The sequence below is a fragment of the Myotis myotis genome, unplaced genomic scaffold, assembly GCF_014108235.1.
Source record: "Myotis myotis isolate mMyoMyo1 unplaced genomic scaffold, mMyoMyo1.p scaffold_m19_p_8, whole genome shotgun sequence".
NCBI lineage: Eukaryota > Metazoa > Chordata > Mammalia > Chiroptera > Vespertilionidae > Myotis > Myotis myotis.
Window position 1 is genome coordinate 28288224 of NW_023416390.1, and position 16138 is coordinate 28304361.

At 40.7% G+C, this 16138-nt stretch overlaps 1 protein-coding gene across 3 annotated transcripts in view; it reads left to right on the plus strand.

Annotated features, from left to right (window-relative positions):
• COL4A3 (collagen type IV alpha 3 chain) overlaps positions 1–16138 on the plus strand; it is a 123863-nt gene that overhangs the window by 93326 nt on the left and 14399 nt on the right. For all 3 annotated transcript variants that reach the window (XR_004969527.1, XM_036320436.1, XM_036320435.1), the window contains exons 30-43: positions 532–682; positions 1017–1130; positions 1676–1843; positions 2958–3047; positions 3360–3494; positions 5052–5150; positions 6097–6186; positions 6519–6658; positions 8875–9001; positions 10116–10196; positions 10573–10671; positions 10929–10976; positions 13513–13698; positions 14199–14329. Coding sequence is in view for 2 of the 3 variants with exons in the window: in XM_036320436.1 (XP_036176329.1) it covers positions 532–682; positions 1017–1130; positions 1676–1843; positions 2958–3047; positions 3360–3494; positions 5052–5150; positions 6097–6186; positions 6519–6658; positions 8875–9001; positions 10116–10196; positions 10573–10671; positions 10929–10976; positions 13513–13698; positions 14199–14329 (1659 nt within the window). In the remaining variant the exon portion in view is untranslated. The remainder of the gene's footprint in view (positions 1–531; positions 683–1016; positions 1131–1675; positions 1844–2957; positions 3048–3359; positions 3495–5051; positions 5151–6096; positions 6187–6518; positions 6659–8874; positions 9002–10115; positions 10197–10572; positions 10672–10928; positions 10977–13512; positions 13699–14198; positions 14330–16138) is intronic.

Consider the following 16138-nt stretch of genomic DNA (forward strand, 5'->3'; position numbering starts at 1 on the left):
TGTTACAGAAAATCCCACAGTATTATGAAAAAGTAGGGGATCTAAAGAATTATTATGCATAAATTTATAGAAAAGTCAGCAACTAGAGTTGAAAAAGGAGAATTGATAGAATGGTGGTGGCTGTGAAAAAAGGTGGTTAGGATCTCCATAATGAAGATGTTATCTTCAAGTAAACAGCCCTAAAGACAAGCCAGTCTCTATGTATAAAAGGCTAAGTGACTGACCGTACGTACATCTGACAGGCTGGTACATATGACGTGCACTGGAAATTTATAAATAGATGCTGACTCACACATGTGTGAAACATATAAAGCTCCCACAGGTGCCAATCACACGTGTGTTTTAATTTTATAATACTATATTATATATACTATTTTGACATGTAATTTTTGCTGTAACGTAATTACCACACGAATATTTCTTCTAATTAATTTCTTTTCAATGTGCACGAATCCATGCACCAGGCCACTAGTAGTCAATGAGTATCTAGAAGCATTATATAATAATACTAACACCATTTCTGTGCCACAGGGAGAACCAGGACTAGCCATGCCTGGAGAACCAGGAACACCAGGTTTTCCAGGAGAAAGAGGCAATTCTGGGGAAAATGGAGCAATTGGACTCCCTGGACTTCCAGGTCTCCCTGGAATTCCAGGAACTGGAGGGCTTGATGGACCACGAGGTACTTTTCTCCACTGTGAGCTTTGCTAAAATGCAACAAATTGAATGTGTAGGTGCTCTAGGGGTCAAGAATTCTCAAACAAAGTTCTAGATGAATAAATAGAATCTGTGGGGCTTAATTATTTCTCCACTCAACATTGTTGCTCTACCTTTGTTCCTTCTTCCCTTCTTTGTTCCTTCTTTCCTTCTTAATGAGTGTTCTCTGTATTAACACATATTAATGATAATAAATATTGGCCCAATTTAGGGGGGCGGTTACAGGAGAATACTTGGGATAGCAATTCTAGGACCTTGGATTTTGGCCCCGGAATATATTCTTGGACTCTCTTTTGCAGGGGATCCAGGGAAGCCTGGACCACCTGGAGAAAAAGGACTCTCAGGGAGATGCACAGAGGGTCCCAGGGGACCCCAAGGACTTCCAGGCTTAAATGGATTGAAAGGGCAACAAGGTAAGAGGAGGGCCTCAAAACCAGTCCTAGATGGGCAAGTGGCCTGGGACTCCTGCTAGGTGCTTTGCTGTTTAACTCTGGAACTGTCCAGCAGTAAGTCCTGACCACTGCTCATGGGAACTGGCATGAAACATAAACCTTGTTGTCATGGATTTGTTACAGTGAGGACTCACGCATGGTGAGTGGCACTGAATGTGTTCTGTAAGTTCAAGACTAAGGCAAAGTCATTAAGTGCAGTCCCAGGATGTGCCCGCAGAACTAGAAAATAGATCTAAATTTTACATTTTTATTACTACAAGAGTCATTGAAACAGAGAATGCTAAAGCCAGAAGAGATCTTAAAAATTTTATAGGAGGGGACATTAACCAGCCAATCAATCCATCCATCCGATGAGGATGTGTTTTATTTAGCCCCAAATCACAAAGCTAAATATTTACAGCCGTAAAATATTTCTGGAGTCGGTGGGGAAAGCACTTGTGTGTTCATTCCTTTATTTCATTCATTCATTCATTCATTCATTCATTCATTCATTCATTCACATATAGGCAAAAAAGGTGAAGCAGGACCAAAGGGAGACCCAGGGATTCCGGGTTTGGATAGGTCAGGACTGCCTGGAGAACCTGGACCACCAGGAATGCCAGGTCATCAAGGCGAGATGGGACCACCTGGTCCGAAAGGAGATCCAGGAAACCCAGGGTTCTTAGGGCCACCAGGTATTTTCTTCTGCTTTTATTTATTTATTTTTATTTTTCAATTACAGTTGACATATCATATTAGTTTCAGGTCTTCCACTGAAACTAATGATTATTTTTGCTGTGTAATCCTTTTTATATGTTACTACTAAAATAGATTTGCTCGTATTTTGTTGAGAATTTTTGCATCTATATTTACAAGGGAAATGGGCCTGTCTTTTTTCTTTTCTTATGATGTTTCTTCCTAGTTTTGGTGTCAGGGTAATGTTGGTCTTAGAGAACAAGATGGGAAGTGTTCCCTCCTCTTACATTTTCTAGAAGAGTTTGTGGAAAAGGTATATTGTTTTAAATGTTTGGTAGAATTCATCAGTGAAGTGATCCAGTTCTGGGCTTTTTTTTGTGATAATTTTATAAATTACTAATTCAATTTATTCATTTGTTATGGGCCTAAACAGATTTTCTATTCCCTCTTGAGTCAGTTTTGGTAATCTGGGTATCTCTAGGAGTTTGTCCATTTTCTGTAGTCTATCTAATTTGCTGGCATATGGTTAGTCATAGCATTCCTTATAGTACATTTTATTTCATCATTGTGTTGACAGTTAATATGTTTCGGAAGAATATTCCAATATTCTCCTGGCATGTAACCTCACTGACCTTTCCTCTAGAGAAGAGCATAGGTAACAACTTAATCTGCAAGTTATCCTTTCATTCATATGATTGAGCTGTTATCACATGTCAGCACTGTTCTAGGCCCTAGGGACATATCAATGGACAAGTTCCACCTCTGACAGTGAGTGAGACAATAATAAATACATTAGTTATAAGTTCAACTCTAGACAACAGCTATGAAGAAAATAAAATGAGCTGTTGGTCTTGGATGGGGAGGAGGGATAGTCCAAAACATAAACATATTCTATTCTTATCCACAAATGTGATCTGCTACCAATGACTTCCACATACATGATATACTAAGAGACTGGTTACTGACCCATCTCCTAGATAATTATGGTTATTTTCTTATTTACAGAAACCATTCCTTCAGCTCCCGCTTTTTCCTTCTAAGTATAATTTATTTTGTGGAGAAAGCACTTGCTTTTCTCATTCTGAATATGCCTTGTGTTACTTGTTTCAACAGGTGAAAGAGGAACCATTGGGATGATGGGCTACCCTGGCAACATTGGCCTTCCGGGGCCTCCTGGGACCCCAGGCTCCCCAGGACAGAAGGGTGAGTGATGGAAGAGCTTTCCAGTTATGAGGCAGAAGGAACAGCAACATAAGTTATGTTTTATTCTCTGAGGGGAAACTAGTTCTGAGGAAACCATGTATTTGATTTTGCTGTTTCCTGTTTTCCTTTTTCCCATTTGAACGGGGTCATTTTTTCCCTACAGGCTGTTTTAGGAAACTATTTATGAAGGTCTCAGCACTGTCAAGTGTTTTGGCTTGTTTGTTTTGTTTTATGGTAAGCACTGTTAACTTTTGCATCCTTACGAACTACTTAAAGAATTAAGGAACTGCTGTGGTTACTCCTGTCTTACAGGTAGCTTTGGAATCCCAGGGGCAAAGGGTGAGAGAGGACCCCCAGGAGCCAAGGGGGAGAAAGGAGCTAAAGGACTTCCCGGGCCTTCTCAAATAGCTCACTTAAAGGGGGACAAAGGAGAACCAGGCCTCAAAGGTACAGACTGACTTACATTTAGAACCAGAACATCAGAGCTGATTCTAAAACTGAGAATTATCCAGGCAAACCCTTCCAGTTGGCAACTGAGAACAGTGAGGGCCAGTGTTTAGTGTCCTGTCCACAGTCCCATAGCCAGTTGGTGGCCCAAGCCTGAACTAGAACTGGGTCTCATGTGCCTTGCCCAATAATATGTTGCCTCTTTAATGCATAACTCTTTATTTCTAAGTCCACTCTGCATTTTGGTCAGCTGTTTTTAAATTTTCTCTAGTCAGTTTTTAAACTGTAAGTCTCAAAACCCCTATTTGCCAAGTAAGTTGAAAAATAAACCCTTAGAAAGTTCCACATAAAAACCTTCCCTGCCTGAAATAGAAACCTCCACCCCACATTCCACTATATTCCATCAGCCGTCAGGATTAATTTTTCCCATTTGCATCCCAAAATTGCTTCTCATGCTCAAAATCCTTTGGAGAAGAGTGTTTTATCCATTTTAAGAAAGCCTGCCTATGGTCTCCTTGACCAATTTTAATTCCAAGTAATTTTAGAAAAAAAAGAGAATTGCTGGGTAAAATGAAATATTTGCAGATTAAGCTTTCATAGCAGGGAATAATACAGAAAAATGTACATCTTCAGTTGCAAAACCATATTGTGTTGAGTAATTAGTAATACATTTTGAGAAGTGGGATTGTAGTCAACAAATATTTTTATGCTTATAACATAAGGATGGATAAAGATTTGCTTAACAAATTCTGCACAAGGTGCTGTAGGCCTCTCTAATTTAAATACAACCCATTTTTGAAATCTTAATTTCTCAAAGACTCAAAGGCATCCACTGCAAATGGATGAGGTATTGAGGGTGCAGGTAAGCACAACAGTGGCCCTCTCCTAAAGGAGTCTGCAGGGGAGACACAGGTGTATGTATGAAAAGGCAGTGAGTAATATTTTTTGATCTGGAAAATAGTGTGATCAAAGCCATGTTCTACAAAAGCAGGACAGCGTTGTGGGAAGTTTATGAGTTCTCCCACCTGTGGAACTGGGTTCAAGTCCCAACACTACTACTGATGGACAGGGCGCCTCTAGCTTAGTCCGTTGACTTCTTAGGCCAGTTTTCTCATCTCTGCACTCTATCTGGGAGGCTTGAGGATAGACTGAGATTGCCTGCAGATTAAATAAGATAAATAAAAAGAGAATAGTGTCTGTCATATGCTAATTAGTTAATACATCATAGTTATAATAAATGGACTGAGAATGGGATAGTGTAGATACAAACATAGTCCTCTGGCATCACTAAAATAAAGCAAGAAGAAGTTATATTTAGGCCACTAATTCTTATAATGCTTGTTAATTGCTGGTTTTGTTTGAGAGCTAACTCATGCCAGCTACTGTGCTAATATTCTCATTTAATACTGTTTTTAAAAAGAGGTAAGTCCACATTGGCCCATTCTCTTAATAAATATCCTATATCCTATTATAACAATATCACATCAATGTTAATCAGGATGTGGATAACTCTGGTAAAAACCTAACCTGTATTTTTAATACATTGTTTAACTTTAGGGTTTACAGGACAGCCGGGTGAGAAAGGAAACAGAGGTATTCCCGGGTTACCAGGTTTAGAAGGACTCAAAGGGCCACCTGGACCACCAGGACCATTAGGTACAGTGGACTTGCTAATAGAAATATCAGGCTTTAAGTTTCCCTAAATCTAAATGTAACAAAAATGTGTTTCCAGACTTTCTGGTATGAATTTGAATCCTTCTCTAACAGTCTTCCAACAGAAATTTGTTTCTAAATTAAACCAAAATGAAAGTGTGTATAGTTAGCCTGTATTAACTAAAAAATATTAATATGCAGAAAGTTCCATTTTTGTACTAAAAATGTTGTTTTGAAACTACTAATACGTATTGTAAACTTTAATTTATCACAATATTACATATCATAGAAGAAAACCAGTTAATGCTTTAGAGGTTTTCAAATTTGCCTCTTTCTTTTTTAATCAGGTTATTGAGTTTGCAAACTAATTTTTTGAACAATTAAAGTAGCCACCTTAGCCCTAACCGGTTTGGCTCAGTGGATAGAGCGTCGGCCTGCGGACTCAAGGGTCCCAGGTTCGATTCCGGTCAAGGGCATGTACCTTTGTTGCGGGCACATCCCCAGTAGGGGGTGTGCAGGAGGCAGCTGATCGATGTTTCTCTCTCATCGATGCTTCTAACTCTCTATCCCTCTCCCTTCCTCTCTGCAAAAAATCAATAAAATATTTTTTAAAAAATAAAGTAGCCACCTTATTCTCTGTGATCCCATCAAAATATATTACATGGCAATAAATGTTCAGTGTAGAAATCTATTACTTCCCTGTCTTGGTCCTAAGATGATCTTGATATTCAAAATCAAAGCCTGCTGACAAGAACCTAACTTTCTCTAAGTTTACATATCTGGGTCCTCAGTTCCCTCCTTATATGAAGGCAAAAAGGCAGCTAGCAAGTACTTAAACCAACTGGCCTGGCTGCTCTGGATACATAAATTCATGCAGGCAACCAGTATTTATTGAGCAGCTTGTGTCCAGGAACTATGCAGGGCACATGACTGTTTATTTGTTCTCAAGGCCCCAGAGGAGATCCTGGAAGCAATGGGAATCCTGGAGAACCAGGCCCCCGTGGAGTGCCAGGAAGCATGGGGAACATGGGGGTGCCAGGTAATGTATAAGATCCTGCTATGAGCCTACAAGCTTATGATGGATCCCAGTTCTAGATTTTTTTGTGTTGTTTTGATTTCCCATTTCTTAGAAAGTTGGTGTAATACAACTAGATTTACTTTCAGACAAATGCACTATGTGCAACTAGAACACTAGTGAGAACAAAATAATATTTACATTGTGTAAAAATAATCCATTATGACTACCTGGTATATTAGTGATACCGAAAAGTCAACTTCCTAAAAGAAAGGTGGTTTGTGCAAAGGCTGGAAGTAGAACACTTCGAGACCCCTGTGTTTACCTCTTTTATCTGATTTCTTTCCTAATTTCAGGGTCCAAAGGAAAGAGAGGAACTTTGGGACTCCCAGGTCTCCCTGGAAAAACAGGCTTCCCAGGTATTCATGGTTTCCAAGGAGATAAGGGAGAGCCAGGTTATTCAGAAGGCACAAGGCCAGGACCACCAGGACCCAAGGTATATCAGCCAGTGAAGTACTTACATTTTGGTGGTGGGGTGAGTCCCTTTAAATACCAACAACTATTGGATTCAATGTGAACAGAGAACATTTTAAATATTATTATATTTTCAGGTAGGTATTTGGGTTCTCTTTAATCCTATCTTCACAACTGAGGATGCCTATTACACAGCTGTCAACTTCTTAATGTATTCCTGTCAGTTTCAACTCTCAAGGAATTTCTCATAATTGTCCCTGCAATTTCAGTGTGCTGCCAGAAGGAGGCAGTGATCAGTGACTCACACAATCTGCCAGGGCAGTGTTTGTTTTCTGTGACACAAAGTAGCCAGTCTCTGCTGTGGACTCACCTCACACAGACTTATAAAAATAAATTTCCAAACCTTATAATAAAAAACATTTGACTTATGAAACTGTAATAAAAGATATAAAGTAAAATAATTTTAGAGCATCATCAAAAAGCAGACAAAATCCTAAAATACATACTTGTATTTTAATTGTTTTAGAACTATACTTTCATTCCATTACACAGAATTGTATCTTATCTCAGTGCTCTCAGCGCTTGTGCTGTTAACTAGAGGTTGAAGCCCTTGCTAGCATGTTGTACCAAGTAACAACCAAACATTTCACCAAACATTTCCATGGGGCTCAGCTGGGTTTTTTAGATCCATTTCCTTCCAATCTTTCTGTGTGTACTTTTACAATAAAAGCCAGAGCTAGATCACTAGAGAATGGTTAATATAAATTCCCATAAGCAGGGGTTTTAACATGGATTTCCATGCATCTATGGAACCCGAAGAAGTTTGCTAATCTCCTGAAATTGAATGTAAAATGAATGCAAATATTTGTAGGGGAGAGTCTACATTTTTATCAGACTTTCAAAAGTATATGACTCTCACATATATAAAACTTGTTGCTTAGGGGGCCTTTTCCCTGACAATTTTGAGCCAATAAAATATTACCTTTCCTAAAGATTTCCACCAGTCATGTTCTCCAGTGGTAATTACTAAAACAACATAAAAGAAAATGTTTAGAAGCCACACAGACCCAAGAAAGCAACCCTTTATTACTTGGAGCACAAATAAATTTCCTTTGTCCTTGATTTTTAGCTTAGGTCCTCAGAAAACCAGGGAGACACCATTTCCACTGAGAAATTTTCTCAGTGAGGAATTGTCTTATACTTAATTCACATTCAATTAATTAATAGTTTCACTTAGATTTAGGGTTTTCATAGGTAACCACAGAAGAGATGTTTAGAACTATGCATTGAACAAAAAAATGGGCTCATTTTATCAGACTGGCAAATCATAGTAACAGAGTAGTATATTTTAATCAATTACGATGGAGATTTTGTAACCATGAAATCCATACGTGTTGGTTTATCAAAAAATTAAAGTGCAGATATGAAGATTTTGCTTTCTTTTTACATATGATTGACATGCATTTATTGGCATGCATAATATCTATAGAACATATGTTCATTTGGTCTAACTATTTCTTTCCTACTCCTGAGTTAATCATCACAAGTTGAAATTATACCTTTGTGTGATTATTTCCTATCTCCCCACTGGCCTCTAAAGCTCCATGAAGCAGGGACTGTGTATATCACACATGTGTATATGGTTATTATATTCCTGATGAAAGCCAGCTTTGTAGGTGTGTGACCCATGTAGTCACGGAGGTTGGGTGCTAAGAAGGATGGCACACTTGGGTCAATGCTTTGATGTCACTGTCTTGAATTGCTTTACCGTTTTGTAAAAGGCGAAAGATTTATGCGGTCTGAAGAGAAACCAGAGCATGCTTTACCATTTCGTAAAAGGGAGCTGAATATTCATTTTGGGCTGGGCCCCACAAAACATGTAGCCCCCTTTTCCAAACACCTGTCACAGTACTGGCACACAGCAGATACTCAGTATGAATTGCTAACTAACTAGCTAAATAATATTCCTATATAGTAAAAGCGTAGTATGCAAATTGTCCCCTCAACCGGGAGTTCGTCTGGGAGTTTGACCAGGGAGCAGGGCCAGCCCGGCAGCTGGGGGAAGGGAGGGTGTACCCGGCCAGCAGCAGCTAGGGACCCTACCAGTGCACGAATTTCATGCACTGGGCCTCTAGTGCTAATAATAATAAATAAATGCAAACAAATATAGTTTATACTTCATTCTGATCACATACCCTGCTTATATGAGAATTTTAAAGGTGTCTGACTGAATTTAAGGGAGAACCAGGATTGCCAGGTGTCGTGGGAATGAAAGGAGAAAGAGGGCCACCTGGGCCACCTGGACATTCGGGGCCTGCTGGACCTGACGGCATCCCTGGACATCCTGGAAGTCCCGGCCACCCAGGTGAGCATGGGCTTTACTCTGAGAGCAGAAGGCATGGCTCTCACTGCCTAGAATCGTCTCTGTAGACAGAAAGCTATTTAGGTTTTTGTATTATAATTGCTTTTATTCAACTTTGATCTTCAAATTCTAAGATACTAAGGAGTAGAAGATTAATCAAGAGAAGCCTTATTTGCCGATGAGCCAGTTTGGTGGACTGAGATCTAAAAAGCTGCTCCCATAAACAAAACTTCTGAGGTGCTCCCCAAAATTTCTGAGGAGCTCAGCCTAAAGACGTGAAATGTTAGTTCGTTGTCCAATCTTATGATGGTTGTATCAGTGTTCTAGGTTTCCCATAACAAACAACACAGGTGGAAATTTATTTTCTCACAATTCTGTAGGCTAGAAGTTTGAGGTCAAGGTATCGGCAAGTTTGATTTCTTCTGAAGCCTTTCTCCTTGACTCATAAAGGGCCACCTTCCCCCGTGTCTGTCCTCTGTGTCGGTGTCCAAATAGCCTCTCCTTATGGACACCAGTCATGTTGGGGTAGAGCCCAGCCTAGTGACCTCATCTTAATCTAACCGCTTCTTTAAAGACCCTGTCCCCAAGTAGAGTGATATTCTGAAATATTGAGGGTTAGGACTCCAACATATAAATTAGGAAGCAACACAATTCAACCCATAACACTGTTGTGGTTCCATTTTTCTGGCATGTTTCAAGGTCAAACTTTGGCTTTCGTTTTTATTTGCTTATAATTCAGGTTTCCGTTTTTGTCTTGCTTTACTAAAAACAACTGCTAAGCTACTGGGTTGCAGCCGCAGGTCTTACTTACAGGTACCACTTAAATTATCATTTCAAACACTAAAAGGTTCCATGGATTTGCTGTTAATTCTCAATTAAAGCAATAAGTCAGGTATCGAGTGGCCCACGTGATTGCTGTATGCACACCCTTCAAAGTGATTCAACACATTGCTGTGCTTCTCTAGGGAAGTAGCACCCAAGAAAGGCCTGAGGTGACGGGTACAAGTCACCGGAACACCAACATGAGCACCGTTAACTTTAAGAACCAACCATTTCAGCCAATGTAACCATTTATCTTTCGGTATTTTTTGTCCTTTCCCTCTCTCTCCATTTATAGGAAAGCCGGGTCCTGATGGTGACATGGGGTCGAAAGGAATGAAAGGCTTCCCTGGATTTCCAGGAACAAAAGGCCCTCCAGGTTCCTTCTCTACTTTGTCTATCGCCCTTTCCTGAGGGAAGCGTGTTCCCCCTGAGTTTGAACTCTCTGCTTAGCTGTAGCTTTGAGCCACGACTGCTCTTTAGAAGGTAGCCTCCAGTTACTCAGTCCTCAGGCAGAAATGCAGAAGAGTGAGGCTAGCTATTTATACCTAATTCAAAGGTCTGCCAACCTAGACATTCCAAAGTGATAATTCTCATGGTTGTATTAGTCTGTTCATAGCTTTCATTGTGAAGTTAGCTGCACAGAACTACAGTTCTGCAAAATAAACACTTTTACCAGAATTACACACATCTGGCACATTAGACTATTGATAGGAAGGAAGTTCTCTCTTTGAATGACTTCTTTTTTTTTTCAGGCCCTCCAGGATTCCCAGGAAACCCTGGACCAATGGGTATGAGAGGAGACCAAGGATGCGATGGGATTCCTGGTCCACCAGGAGAAAAGGGAGAAACGGGTACAACTTGCTCATTATCTTAGATCCACTAGTTTTATTTTGCATGAAGTAATTAGTGACACTAATTATTAATTAGCAACCCTTCACTGCTCTAGAGATTCTTTTCTGACAGAACAATCTTTAACATGTTCTGGGTGTGTGATCATTTAAACTTCCTTTTATTGCCAAGGTTAAATTGACCTAGTAGAATGAATCATATCTACATAATGAAATCAACCACATGTAAAATATTAATATGCCAAAATTACCTCTTTCAGGTTTGCTGGGGGCACTTCCAGGCCCAAAAGGGAAACCTGGTGTTCAAGGTGAGCAGTTCTTCCTTCTTGGCCCTGTGACTCACGGGTTCAAAGACAGAATCTAATGCAATATGCTTGATCTATAAAACAAAAACATATGGAATTAAAGGAGTCCCAGTGGTAAAATAGGATGTTTCTATTCTTCAAATTCAAGTAAAAATGCTTCATTATTACCATTACCACAAAAATGAATGAATTAGAAACTGTGATCCAATTTCAGAATTTCCTGCTATGGAAGTCTTTAAAAATAAAAAGGCTTCTTATCTATTTGCTTTGTTGTTGACAGCATGTTTTAAAGGCATCATTTTCTAAAAGGAAAAGGTGAAATTGGTGGCTTCTCAATGAGCATCCCTCCCAGCTCTTCTTAGATGCAGGACTAATGCCAACCCTTTCCCAGCTTATCATCTTCACAGCTCTGATTCCAACCCCCAGAGCCAGCTTGTGGGTGGCGCTACTCTTGATAAATTCTGTTAACATCTCAGACCTGGCAATTTACTGAGCATATCATTCAAAGCACACACAAGTTTTTCTTTTGTTTTCTTTTTTTAAAAAAATATATTTTATTGATTTTTTATAGAGAGGAAGGGAGAGAGATAGAGAGTTAGAAACATCGATGAGAGAGAAACATCAATCAGTTGCTTCCTGCACACCCCCTACTGGGGATGTGCCTGCAACCAAGGTACATGCCCTTGACTGGAATCGAACCTGGGACCCTTGAGTTCGCAGGCCGAAGCTCTATCCACTGAGCCAAACCAGTCAGGGCACAAGTTTTTCATTGGACAACTCTAGTTCTGAATTTCTCATGCCAGTGTTTCATAAAATAAGCAGCTTAAGTTTTCCCATTTTGTAGAGAAACCTGCCAGAAGAAACATTAGCTTACTTGTACCTTTTATTGACCCTTCTCAGCCATGGGTCCTGTGGATTTGAGAATTTTATTAGCAAAGACACCTAAACCCTGGTTGTTAATACTCACAAGAACCAGCAAGAAGTAGTCTGATGCTACTGAGAAGCTCAGAGTGGCAGGAACTTCCTCTTGACCTACCAGCTCACCTGTGAACATAGACAAAAGCTGCCCCTTCCTGTTTGTTTCTGGATGATGTGATCATCTTTGGGAATGAGTTCAATATCCCCACGTTCTCTCACACACTTCCCTTCCCCATGAGCAAAAGGCTTTCCCAGCCTAGGTCACAGACGAGTTTTAGAATTATGTCCAAAAGGAGAGTTTCTGTTCATTTTCCTGGGTTAAATTCCCAAGTTAGCCATTTGGAATGAGAAATCTTTAGCATTTCTTTGGAAATAAAATTTGATATAAAATGCCCACATCTTAAGCATTAAAAAAGCATCAAAAATAACAAATAGCCTAATTGTGTAAGTAAATGATTATGCACCTCAATCCCCCTAGGATAACTAAATATGAAGAAGAGTTCCTTGAAACGTGGAAGGTCTGAATCCTTTTCATTAGTTTATTCTCCCAAATCCTAAAAAGAAACCATATCATAAAACAAGGAAGAATTTGAATGGAATTGGAACATATAACCCAAGACAGCAATTTGGTGCCTCAGACCATTGCCAGACTGTTGTACAAATACAGTATTTCACAGCTTAGAGTGAGCTGAAATCATCAAAACACCTTAAAAGCATAAATTATGGGCATCCAAAAGCTTAAGAACATGATAGACAAAAGGCTAGATAGTCAATATTCATCCATTTTATTTCCATCCTCACTTTAAGTCTTCCCCGCATAATAGCTTCCCAAGACCTTCCTGTGCCAGCAGCCTCATCCCCACTTTGTCTTCTTGCCATCATATCTGTCTCCTATTTTTATGACACTTACTGTTCCTCTAATAACACAAAGATGGGAGAGAGGGGGGAGTTTATTTTAAACTTATACAGCATTTTTCCATTCGTGAATGTCAATGTACAAGTTCTTAAAGGTTATTGAAAAATATTATTATTTAGTAGTGAGGTTTGGGGGTCTTCCTTGGTAAATCCAAAGCTCCTGCCACATCCATCCTTTGCAGAGTAGAGTTTGCCATATGGGGGAGGAGTAACCAGAGGACAGAGCCGGGATTGCAGCTTTGCTGTTCCTTTGCCTGGATTGAGCTGGGTGACACCTCCAATGCACACATAATTGCCATGAATTTTTAGTTTTGTGAGCTCTACTGAGTTTTCAGTGATTAAATAATGTCATTTTAATGAAAGTTCACCAGATAATAACAATTATGGATTACATTTACAGAACACTTTAGACCTTACACCATGCTTTTCCATCTCACTTTTCCATTTATTACCTCACTGGGTCCTTGAAGACCTGAGCTAGGCCAGATCCTACCTTCACTTTAAAAATAAGAATATGACAAAGTGAAGTGCCTTTGCCAAGATCAAATGGCTAATCAAAGGCAGAACTGACTCGAGACCTGCATTTCTTCTACCAGCTTATTTTTAATATATATAGTGAATCTTAACACATTATTAGAGACAACCACAAACGATAACTCCCAGTATAGGGGCATTATGGAAACTTATAATGCCTTTCCCTTTGCAGGAGCGAAAGGAGACAGAGGAGCCCCAGGCTTGCCTGGCCTTCCCGGCAGGAAAGGGACAGTGGGAGACGTTGGACCTCAAGGACCCCCGGGAGTGCCAGGATTCCCAGGGCCACCAGGTTTCCCTGGTGCAATCATCCCTGGCCAAAAGGGAAACCGAGGTCCACCAGGCCCAAGAGGAAATCCAGGTAGAGGGTCTACTTTTAAAGAAGATAAAAGAATGAAAACAATGTTTAACATCAGAAGCTTTCAACTCCCCCTCGTGTGACCTTATTGCTTCTTTTCCCTCCGGTCTCTCCACCTTCCCATACCCACCGGTTTTCACACAGAGTGCCCGAAAGCTATTGGTATTGTTGAGGCAGATGGTCTGTAAAATTGGTAAATGCCAAATTAGCCTAAAAGACAGAGATGCATCCATTCACCAGTGATTCCTGCTCTGTGTCAGGTACGGAGCTGGAGAAGATCCTGCTCTCACAGAGCTGCATCGGGGAGAAACCATTCTTGCCTAGTGCCAGGTGCTTCACTGGCATTATCTCTTCTGTCTTGACCACAATCCCATCACCCTCCCAAAGGGGAAACTGTTCAGGGTAATGGTCAGGAACAGGGTTTGCACTCTCACCAAAGAATCGCCGACAGAACCTGCCGAGCTCCCCGGCATGCAGTACTGACAGGCTCTTTCTGAATTCAGGTGAGCCTGGTCCCCCTGGACCTCCGGGGAGTCACATCAAAGGCATAAAGGGAGACAAGGGACTTATGGGTGACCCAGGCCCAAGAGGCCCACCTGGAACCATCGGAGACACAGGGCCACCGGGTCCTCCTGTAAGTGTGGAAAATCATTTTGACTTTTTGTAGTCTTCTAAACCAATTGCCGGGATCAGAGGCACAGAGGCTACAAAATGTTCCCATCTGTCATGCTTCTGTGAAGTGCACCCAGGAGAAGACAGAGTCCAGAGGTTCATAGAACCAGAGTCGTAAGCATTAGATTTGGCTTCTAAGAGGCCCCTAAAGTGTGGTCCATGTGGAACCCTTCTCTATGTCACTCCTGACCTTTTCTTGTTTCAATTCTGAACAACTCCAGTTATGGAAGCTTCAGAAAACACCTGGGGGTTTGAGATTGCTCTAGAAGACATGATTGGTCTCTGTTAATATGCTTTTGAAGTTATGTGTGCTACCCCTAATTGTATATTTTCTTCCCATGACATACACTGCAGTGTTTGTAAATACCTGCCATTTCCTTCCAAATACAAGGGTGGGCAAAAGTAGGTTAATAATAATAATAATGATGATAATAATAATAAATACAATAATTAATAAGTAAATAATACAAGAATAAACTTTCACATAGTCACAACTGTAAACCTACTTTTGCCCACTCCTATATTTTCTCCCGCCAATAAATACCTGTTTGTGTTGCTTTTCTTTTCCAAATTCAATTTAACTTTTCATCAACCCTGCCTCTATTGATATATCCTAGTTTGTCAACATCTCCCTTAAAAATGCAGGCCATGGACAAAGAATATCCAGGAATGATAACTTGGTCGTGCCTAGAGGAGGGAAGAGTCTCACTACCCTGACGTCCCCACTTTGTAACACAACCTAAAATCCACTCAGGCTGCTTGGCTGCCATGTCCCCATCTTGTCCCCACACATTGAGCCTGCAGTCAATGAACGGCCATGTGCCTTTCCCCCGTGAACTGCTAAGTTTTCTCCATTAGTTCTTGTCCTGCATGTTTAGTTGAGACTTAAATGTGGGACTTTCACATTTACCTTTCTTAGATGTCATTTTTTTTTTAATATATTTTATTGACTTTTTACAGAGAGGAAGGGAGAGGGATAGAGAGTTAGAAACATCGATGAGAGAGAGAAACATCGATCAGCTGCCTCCTGCACACTCCCTACTGGGTATGTGCCCGCAACCAAGGTGAGTGCCCTTGACTGGAATTGAACCTGGGATCCTTCAGTCCGCAGGCCGACGCTCTATCCACTGAGCCAAACCGGTTAGGGCTTAGATGTCATTTTGTTCATTTAGGCTCATCTCCCAGCCAGCCTATTACTAGCTCTCGACTCAGCCTATCACACCTCAGCCCTCTTCCTAGCTTTCTGATTCCTCTGTTTACATCAAATTCTTGGAGACTGATGAGGAATCAGAGTTCTGTCATAGATGTTCTGGGTCAGGAATCATGCTGCTCTCTTAAGATCTCTTGGTATTTGGTTTCCAAAATCTACCCTTTTAAAACCTTTTTTTTTATTTGAAAAGTGAGATATTTGCCCTTCTTCAGTCTGAGTATCCTCGTGTTCTTCATGATTCTTTGAAAGTGGCAAACACTGACCCTATGATCACATCAAAAGTTCTCCCCAGGACACTGGGATGTGGAAAGTCTGGTTTGGAAATGTGATCTCTCTTAAACCTTCTGGGCATTCCACGATATAGGCTTCCACACTGGCACTCGAAAGGTAATTCTTCTTGATGGAGATCTAAACTGGCGGGCTGCCTTCACCAGCTTTCTCCTTGCCTGGAAGAGCTCACTTCCCACCCAAGCCTGGGCCTGGCACCGGGCCCTCCTCCCTGGTTATCTCTGCCAGACCTCAGAAGCCTGGGAGTCCTGGATCAAATGGTTCTGTCTGCTC